General features: G+C 40.6%; 1 protein-coding gene across 1 annotated transcript; it reads right to left on the bottom strand.

Moving 5' to 3' along the window:
- Positions 1 to 1,602: 1,602 nt before the first annotated feature.
- LOC136879061 (cuticle protein 67-like) lies at positions 1,603 to 5,904 on the bottom strand. Its single transcript, XM_067152834.2, has 2 exons — positions 5,900 to 5,904; positions 1,603 to 2,137 (listed from the first exon to the last, which is right to left on the bottom strand). Exons 1-2 carry the CDS (start codon positions 5,902 to 5,904, stop codon positions 1,603 to 1,605), a joined length of 540 nt encoding a protein of 179 aa, XP_067008935.2.
- Between the last annotated feature and the right edge of the window lie 4,537 nt (positions 5,905 to 10,441).

Consider the following 10,441-nt stretch of genomic DNA (forward strand, 5'->3'; position numbering starts at 1 on the left):
AAATTTATTGTGAATCTCATGTAAGAAGTGGGAAGATCAATCTCAGAACCCCGTGGTATATAGAAGATTGAATGGAGGTATAATTCAGACGCGAGCGGTTACCAACATTACTGAGCGCCGCATATGAGCATGAACACTGGGTGTGCAGGAAGCTTCTTGGAAAATGCCATCTTAAATCTAAAACTTGCAACAACTAGCGCAAGAAATTTGAACTTTTGTCAACAGATGTCTCTACCAAAATCTTATGTTAAGCCCTCTGGTGTGAAGACTGAGTACTAAAATTATTAAGTAATTTTGTTTTCCTGGGTTTCCTAAACTGAATTGATTATTCTTTGTTTTTGGCATTTTAAAGTCCTGGTTTAATTAAGTGATAGTCTTTGAAAGATAGCTCGAGGGGAAGGTTTCCAATCTTTAATAACGTAAATTTAATTTTCTAAATGTAAATTTCAAATTTAAAGGTAAATTTCAAACTTCTGATGTACATTTCAAACAAGCCCAAAGAACTCAGCCGAAATCAGGTAATAGAGAGTAAGCTAACCTCTCGTGTTCTCGATCAACTTGATTTTGAGGTGATTATGATTTTGTAACATTTTACTGCTTATAACTTAAATATTTTCTCCATCTAGCCACCTTACTAATATAGGCTTAGCGTGTGTAACTTCGGTCCAGAAGCCAAATAGGGTTTTAAGCTTTTCATTACAAATTTTTAAGCGTGCAAGTGCCCGCCTCCGCATCTTTTTGTTTTTTGGACCAGTGAATTTAACCTATTGTTTTTCACAAAGGCCCAGTAGAATGGGTATTCAATACCCCCGTGAAATTCGATTTTATTCTCTTGATGTTAAGATGTTAGACTGTTGAGCATTTAAGACAGTGAATACTGTTTGATTTTGTCAAATGTAGGTTGTGCCATTGATAGGTCTGAAAAGTGTGAAATTTTGGAAATAGATTTCTAAGTGTAAACTGATAGAGCGATAACGCTCTCCATATTGATGTAAGCCAACGGCTGTAGCTGTATTGAAACACCGGATCACGTGAGATCTCCGAAGTTAAGCAACATTGGGCTTGGTCAAGATTTGGATGGGTTGCCACGCGCTGTTGGTTAAGGGGTAAGGGAATGGAGGAAGGGAAAGGAACTGGCCACCACACCGTGCGTAAACTCCGGCTCAGGCACACCTCTGGGGAGGTTCGGACCTGCCTTAGGTCAGAATACCCCCCACCCCGCTCTATTGATGAAAAACAACTTGGGAGAGCCGTCTCCTTCACGGTTTGTTATTGGGAGCAATTGTGCTCATGGAACATTGGTAATTAGGGATAACATTATTATTAAATTTAGGGCTTTAGGAAATTTCATACCAAATTACCTGATCTGAATCAGATATTTTTCACCTGAAGTCCGACCGATACAGTGGAGGCAAAAGCAATAAATATTGCGAAATGATAATAAATTGTGTGTATAGGTTCAGAAAAAAAAGTAAAATTCAGAATTTTCTGCATTTTTATTTTAAAACGATATACTTCGTTATAATAATTTAATATACAGAAACAGTGGTAAGAGTGATAGGAAGAAAATGATAGCTCAACTACTTAATGTAGGTTCACCATCTACCATGCGTAGGAAAGACCAAGACCGTTACTGTAGGTCATGTGAGCGACGGCGGGGGCAGCGGAGTAGGCAACTCCGATAAGACTGTGTCCGACGACAGCGGGGGCGGCAGCCTTCACGACAGCGGGAGCAGCATGAACGGCAGGGGCGGCATAGGCGACTGGACCATGAGCAGCATAGGCGACTGGAGCATGAGCAGCGTAGGCGACTGGAGCATGAGCGACGGCGGGGTACGCAAGAGCGTCGTTGCTCACACGGACATCAGACTTGCTGACGCTGGAGTAAGGAGTGTTGATGGTCTTAGAGTAGGTGGAGACCTGTCCCAGGTTACCGGGAGTCCTCAGGATGTTGGAATGCTGGGCAGTGATGGCGGGGGTGGCCAGAGACGGGGCAGCGTAGCCGTAGGCAGGGGCGGCAGCAGCATAGCCGTAGGCGGGGGCAGCAGCGTATCCGACAGCAGCAGGAGCTCCCAAGAAGCCAGCGTTGGCGACAGCCACGAGGGCAGCAAGAATAACAACCTGGAAAATAAAAAAACTTGCAGGTAATAAACCATTTTTTTGTCATTTCATTTCATTGTGTTTTTATAGACCTTGTTTCTAAACTTTTCGACTTCCTGACAGATAGTCGAACCCAGGTTCTTCCGGATGAACTCAGCACGGCTTTACCACCTCAGCTAGGCAGCCTCGATGCACTGAACTCCTTAATCACAAACAGTTAGAATGAAAACTCAACGACCTTACTGGAAGGAAAATGCCGATTAGAAGGTGCTTTCAAGGTATAAATATCTGTTATCTTTGGTATTGTGAGTAAGCAAAAATTACGTGTATTATTGTCTAATCCTGTTCCCCCCGCACGCTGTAGTACCACATACACACAGTTCTTTAATCACACTATTTAATATATGGAGAGAACCGTGTATTCAGGCACATTGTGTATTTGTTATGGTAATGAGATCTCTTTCGTGTTGTTTAAATGATACAAAAAATTACTTTCCCGCTTCGTAATGGTTCTCATTACTCCCCTGAGTAACCTACATAAGTAACTACAGTTGTTAAACATCTTGAATAAAGTTCAGTGGATCCAGTACCTGGCTGGGACCGTAATCAGTAGGCCCTCCGTGTATAGGCTGTTCGAAGGATATTGAGTCATTATCTGTAATTGTGTAGCTACTCGATTCCTAACGAACTATTTGCTAATTGGAGACCTGAGGGTAGTGTCGCTTTGGTCGTGTGTTTGTCCTGGTTGCTTAACAGTTTAGTCCTGCTTGATACTAGCGTACCTTAGTCGTGAAAAATGTTTCCAGATTAGTAACACGTATGGGCTTAAACTTAAGATATGTGTTCGTTTGTTAAGAATACTCATTATTGTATATCTGCTCAAGCATTTATCCGGAACGATTTAATTTATTTCCTAGATATATTGTGTTTTCGATATTCATTCTGAGGGCTGTATGTTGTAGAAATGATTCCCAGAATATTTTATATGTTTTATACCTTTCGGGCTGAGTAGCTGATGTGGAAGAGCACTAGCTTGCTGAGTTTCAGTTAGTGGGTTAGATCACGGTTCAGTCCGGTGGTGGTATTTGAAATTTCTCAGAAATACCGGGCTCTTGTCGGTAGATATACCGGCAAGTATAAGAACAAAATTTCCGGCACCTTAGCGTGTACGAAAACCTTAAAAGTAGTTAGTGGGACTTAAAGCCAGTAACACAAAACATTTTCTTGTATCTTTCCAAATTGACGTGGTCCGTGAACTGTATTCTGGATGAAGAAAGTCCGTACAGTTATGCTCTTCTCTAGAGAATAGACCATAGGTCTGAGTTGTTCTATAACTCCTTCCGTTTGCGTTCACCAGCCTTTTACCTTTCACGTTTCCTGTTCTACTCCTTAGATAGAACAACTTTTGTTGTTAACATATACCATTATTAAATCTAGAAGATTCTTGGAGCAACCCAAGGTCTTGTGATTTCCTTTGCTACCAAGACTCACTCTTTGAAGTCATACATTCAAAATCTGGTGAAGCTAGCCTAGATATTTCCGTGCTTAACCTCCAAACACGTGTCAGCTAGTATTGCATGTAATTTATCCTCATTCGTCTGTAACATGATCCCCATATCTGTCAAAATTCAGGTCTCTTTTATCCTACAAGAAATGTGGGTTACGATGAAGGATAATCCCGCTTATCATGTCTGAAGAAATGTTCATCGTTTAATTTTTGTTATCTTCGCATTTTTATCTTCATCTAGCGCACCCCCCTGTTACTGATTCCTGTCTGCTTGAGTTTGCAACTACTGTTGTCTTCACTTCAAGTTCTAAATTAGATATCTCGAATTCAGTGAATTTCCATCCGTCTCCTTGGCTGGATGGTCAGCGTAGTGGCATCCACTTCCGAGGACGCAGTATTCGATTCCCGGATGGATCCGGGATTTTTATCTTGTTAATTCGTCAAGCACAGGGCCTTTGTATGTATGTTAATAGACGTTTATCATACAACGCATTACACTAAAAAGCATCAAAGAAACACGGAATAGTGAATACATCTCTCCTCATAGGGTTGTTGTCTGGCATTAAATTTCATGTACAGTGCCTTGGTAGGTATCGGAAGTTAAATTTTAGTGACACAAAACTAAGGCTTAGTGGCTGTGAAAATTTCGTAAGTGTACTAACCGGAGATTTGACCGACTTCTCTGCTAGATTTGGTGACTAGGAATCGCTCACCGGTGGAATAGTATTCCGGTCTGAGCCGCACTAAAAGGGATTTTGCTTGGTTTGTTACTTCAACACCGTGTGAATGTCAGGATTCCTGGCTTGTTGGCCACGGCCAATTCCTTCCCCACATAAGAACCTAGGACCAAAATGTCCCAATCCCATTTCACGACAATTGAATATATAATTTTCATTATTGGAATCCTAGTCTTACAGGATAGCTGAGTATAGTTAGGAGCGTAAAAAACACAGTATAATTAACAAAAAGTAAATGAACGTTTCCCTACAGAGAACTTATATTTTAAATAAGTAAGTTCTTTCATTACATTAGGCCGATAAAATGAATTTATTTAACTAAGAAGTATTAACGAATACAATCATCATTATAATTACACCTCCTTCTTCTACCGATTTTCCTACGTCTGTGGGGTCGCGGGTGCGAACTGCATTGCACATTTGGGTTTTCCCTGTTTTATTGTCAGATCCACATCCTGACGCCAACCCTATATGGAGGGATGCCAACACTATTGCGTCTTTGTCTGGTGGTTGTTAGTATGGTATGTTGTCTGAATATGAAGAGGAGAGTGTTGGGAGAGACATATAAACCCAGTCCCCGAGTCAGATGAATAACCAAAAGCAGTTAAAATTCCCGAACCATCCATGAATCAAACTCGGGACCCTCTGAAACAAAGGGAGGTGCACTGCCATTCAACCAAGGAGTTGGCCTATCGTTAAGATTACTATCATTGCTATTACTATCATCTTCGTTAAAACGTACTTGACCGGGCGAGTTGGCCGTGCGCGTAGAGGCGCGCGGCTGTGAGCTTGCATCCGGAAAATCGTGGGTTCGAGCCCCACTGTCGGCAGCCCCGAAGATGGTTTTCCGTGGTTTCCCATTTTCACACCAGGCAAATGCTGGGGCTGTACCTTAAGTAAAGCCACGGCCGTTTCCTTCTAACTCCTAGGCCTTCCCTATCCCATCGTCGCCATAAGACCTATCTGTGTCGGTACGACGTAAAGCAACTCGTAAAACAAAATAAAAAAACCGTACTTGCTGCCATAGCCTAGATATTCCAGATTTAGGATTTGGCAACTGTTCCGTATTCTTCACTCGGTTAAGCAAACCTTAATGTAGTTTGTAAATCTAGAACTGAGGCTGTATTTCAGGCGCAGGTACGCATAAGGAACCTGATAAGTAAAAGAGACAAGAAATATTCGCGGGGTTTCTGCACATGTGTTACGCGGGTTGCTTGAAATAGCCATTCAGCTGAGTACAGATATGGCTTGATTTTATTTCACCTTCTATAGCATCATTTTGGTAAAACACATATCCCAAAGTCTTGAAATGATTCACCTGTTCCAATTTCGTAATTCCTACGCGAATCTCTTAAGTTTCTTCCGAACTGACATTAGTATTGGAAATCTAATTTTCTCTTCAAGCTTCTAGATATTAGCTTATAAGATTTCGTCACAGTCTATTACTAAGACCAAGTTGTCTGCATACGCCCAACAGCTTAATACATATCTTCCCAACTAAATTATACTCTGTCTTTAAATAAATGATTCGTGAATAATAAGGGCGAAAACTTACAGCATTGTCTAACCCATCTAATGACATTAAACTAATAACACATTCTTCCATAATTTATCACTGACCTGATTGACAAAATAAATGTCTCACATTATAAACTACTCCCAATCCCAACGCGCTGATGGATTTGTGCCGCCAATGCAATCTCTTTTGGTCTCCTGTCATACGTCGAAAGTATTTAAAATTTTGGAGAAATTCAGAGGACTTCGTTATATATAGATTGGTACTCATTGTTGCGATTGGCTGTTGTTCTCTTAAGGAGAAATGGGATTATTAAACTTCCATAGCCCTTATAGGTGAGATGTTAAGTGTCTTTCCACACATTGCCTGATCAAGTATGGGTTTAAATACAATGCTTCTGAAATCCATCAATGCGTACTTTAGGTCACTTAGTCTCGTCAGCATTTTTCCGAATTAAGTAGCAATACTAACTTATAAATTCTACTCTAGAGAAAGTGTGTCACGTACAGTACATGTCAATTGCGCTACCGTGCAAATTGGCCGTGAGGTTAGGTTCGCGCAGCTGTGAGCTTGCATTTGGGAGGCAGTGGGTTCAAACCTCACTGTCGACAGCTCTGAAGATAGTTTCTTGTGGTTTCCCACTTTCAAACAAGGTAAATGCTGGGGCTTTACCTTAGTTAAGGCCACGGGGGCTTTCTTCCCATTCCGAGCCATTTTCTATCCCATCGTCGCCATAAGATCTATCTGTGTCGGTGCAACTTAAAGAAAGTAGTAAACAAATTCAATTGCGTTATAGATAAATGTTGCGAACGAGTTGGGTTCTTGTTACGGGACATGTAGCTGCAAACTTGCATTCGGGAGATGGTGGATTTAAACCTCACCATTTGCAGTCCTGAGGGTGGTTTTCAGTTGCCCCCAATTTTTACACCAGGCAAACGCCAGGACTGTGCAGTTTAAGATCACAGCGGCTATCTCCCCTGTCCTGGCACTCTAATTCCCAATTTTTCAAATCAAAAATTAAAACGTTGAATCGACGCTAAGCGAGTTACAAAATAATTCTTAGACCAAACGTGGCGTGATTATGTTCACGATATGAGAAATCACATACAACTACTAGCTTGCTTGCTTACCAAAATTGAAGAGATTCGAGAATTTGTAGCGACATTTATAATGCGTACGCATTGTAATTTTGACACAAACTTACTTAACATGATTCAGTTCACTTGATATAATGAAATAGTTTATCGTATAAGTTACAATGAATAACTGCCCATTTAGTGGTCTATGGTAGTATATTTGACAATTCATACCAAGTTTCACAATTTCTGGCATATGAGTGATTGATATTTAGCTATGACTGTATCGCAGTGTGAAGGAGATGGTATGACAACCTGTCGCAGCCCACCCTGACCGAAATTTTACTTCACGTTTTCTTTCCGTCAGTAGCACTCGCACACCTCGCACGATCTGAGCGGTATTTCAGGATCAAATATTAATCAGATGCCAAAACTTAAGTCAGTCATCTCTCTCTTCGTACAAGCCATAAAGGCCCTTGGAGGGGCGGAAAGTAAAGGCTTCCACGATCCGTAGCCTCGGCACCTAATGAGGTGGAGTGGTTAGCTCTACGCCCGGCCGCTTTAGCCCCCCAGGAATTAACTTGGTACTCATTTTTGCTGTAGGCTGAGTGAACCTAAGGGCCATGTGCACCTCCGGAAGTGGAAATCTCGTTTCTTAAGTTTTTCGACTTCCTGATGGGGATTGGAACCCACGTCCTTCCGGGCGAACCGAGCACGCCTTTACCGCCTCGGCCAGGCAGCCCCTACAAACTCAAAACTTAAGGAGGAAAATGAATCTTTTTGCAGATACTCTATTTACCCTCAGCCTGAGGAATGTTGCCTTAGATTTAGTCTCGTACATGAAGCATCTGATTTTGTTAGCGGTAATTGTTATAAAATTTAAAACGAATCGTCGTTGCGCTTGCTAAAAGAGCGTTTTGAAGAAATACTGACTCACAGGACATATATTATAAAGAGCGAGAACTATTTGACAATATCCGCACAAGATGGAACAGTAGATGACAGAATCTTACCGGCCGACGTTCTAAGATAAAATATTTTACATGGAAGGTAGGTAAGTAAGGGTTATTCTGCCCGAAAGCAGGTCCGAATCTCCGCAGAGGTGTTCCTGAGCCGGAGTTTATGTGCGGTAGGGTGGCCAGTTCCTTTCCGCTCCTCCATTCCCTTAACCTCCACCAACAGCGCGTGGCAACCCATCCAACTCCTGACCACGCAACATGGAAGGCGCAACGATAATATATATAACTTTCAATAACTTTCATCCACTTACAAATTTTCTGGGAACTATGACTTTAGAGGAAACTAATAGTTTGGGCAGCAGTCAATCCAGTTCAATATGTCGTTATTCGTCGGCCACCCTGCTTCAAGACCGTTGTCTAAATTGAATTTCTGGTCATATTCTCCAAACGTAGATTACTCTCGTGACAAAGAATACTCCAAACAGAACTGCAATGGACTAGACTCGTGATTAACATCAGCGTTAATATAAATTCTGAATTCCTTCTTAAACCTTTCTTTTCCCTGACGAAACTACATCGTCTGGATCACTAATTATTTCACAATTCGTTTTTAAGAACCAATAATACTAATGATCATTGGTTTTACACAACTTCTACGGTTTTCAGAGACTCCGAAGTGCAATTTTCTCCATCAAGAGTTAATTCACGTGTCGTTAAATCTACTGAGACCAGGTTGACGTATTAAAGCACCTTCAAAAACCACCAGAGTGTGTCGAGATAAGAAGGCCAGCGCTTCTACTGTCTGAGTCACTCAAGAGGCCTGTTTAAGCACTGGATCCCTTTTTTCTTCTCCCTAACCAATTTCCCACTTTAATGGGTCGACATTTATGTGGATTTAGACCAGATTTTATGGCAGTATGCCGTTTCTGACACCAATACTTGGCACCGTCAGTGTGCATGTGAAATCATTTATCAATTGGTAAATTTACTAATATTACTATTTAACACAGAAAATTGCCAGTGGCTTCTGAATAAGAACTGGACCATTATTTGAAATTATTTCCCCCTCATGAAAAGTCAACATTGGAAGACTACTTACATAAAATTACACACATTGTCAGCTTTTGTAACACTTATTATTCACACGAAGTACATTCTCGAAAATGATCATTCAGAAGTGTATACCAGCTTCTCAAATATTTGATCATCTCCAAAATTTCTGAAACTGTAGCACTTAGACTTTTAAAGGGACCGTTTCTCTCCACTCGAAAATGTGATACGTACAACAGCTGGTATACTACTAGCTCTATACGTCCTTACCTTAAAAGCCATTATTGTTCAAGAGTTGTGAGTACACCGTATCAAAGCTGATCACACTGTGAGGGGAGTGTGGACTGCCTCACTTTTATATGAAGCAGGTCCAGTGGTCGTCGTCATTCAGTGAAGACAGTCAGTCGGCGGTGCGCTTTCACCAGCCAGAAGGGATCGCGGTGTAGCCTTTCCTTACGTCATCCTCCAATGTCACAACCAATAGTTCCAATGCTCTCTTAAATTAAGCAATTTTAAACTAGTGCGCAGAATAGTAATTTTATCACTTATAATTTCCAATAATCCTTGACGCCAATTTTGCAATTTCTTCAGAACTTTCACTGCATGTAATTGAAACACTTAAGGTCAGTCATGTTGGAACGTTTGCGATAATATTGAAGCCAGATGTATAAAAGGCGGGGGAATGTTTGCATAAGGGATTTGTTCTTAGGACAGTTCATACTCACCATAGATAGGTTAAGAGTCTCAACGTATGAGGACATCGATAGTCTGATGTTGAAGCGTAGAATCTTCAACAATAGTTGAGTATAGGCATTTCAGCTACATCTATGTGAACTAGAATACATCGTCCTTTCCTATGATTAGCCTGTCAGCAGGAGAACATTTATCTCAATTTTCAAATCGTCAAATAATGACAAAACACAGAGATTTTTAAGTATACTAGTTTTCTCCATAACTTAAGCTTGTTATTCTCTAAGACATTATTTCCTCTACTGCGTGCATGTAACTTCTTCTTTACCGACGTCTATATATAGTTGTTTCAAATAATTTAGTGATTTTTACCTTGGCCTCCATACTTACTTCGCAAGAAATTTAATTTGGATGACCAATTTATTAAGAACAGTGGGTTAGCAGCACTGAAATGTTTGTTAGCAATAGTCATGTACTACTTGTAATCTCTCTTAGCTATGTCTTTGTCCTATAAGGAGTTCATTGGTTTCAAAGTATTGATTGATACAATTTCTACTGAGTGATAGGTATAATATCGTTTACTAATCCTTCATAGACAATATATGTTACACTACCGTTCTAGTTATCAGTCGTCTTTTCATGTAAGCTTTGTAGTTTTGGTAGCAGAAATAAATGCATTTCACTCTCCCTTTAATGTGTGTCCTTTCAAGATAGGACCTTCAAACTTTTATTATGGCACTGAGAGTATATCTTTGTTAAAGATCTAAAGAACATAAATGGAAACATGTGAGATTTTCGTTAGGCTG

This window comes from Anabrus simplex, chromosome 1 (assembly GCF_040414725.1).
Source record: "Anabrus simplex isolate iqAnaSimp1 chromosome 1, ASM4041472v1, whole genome shotgun sequence".
Lineage (NCBI taxonomy): Eukaryota > Metazoa > Arthropoda > Insecta > Orthoptera > Tettigoniidae > Anabrus > Anabrus simplex.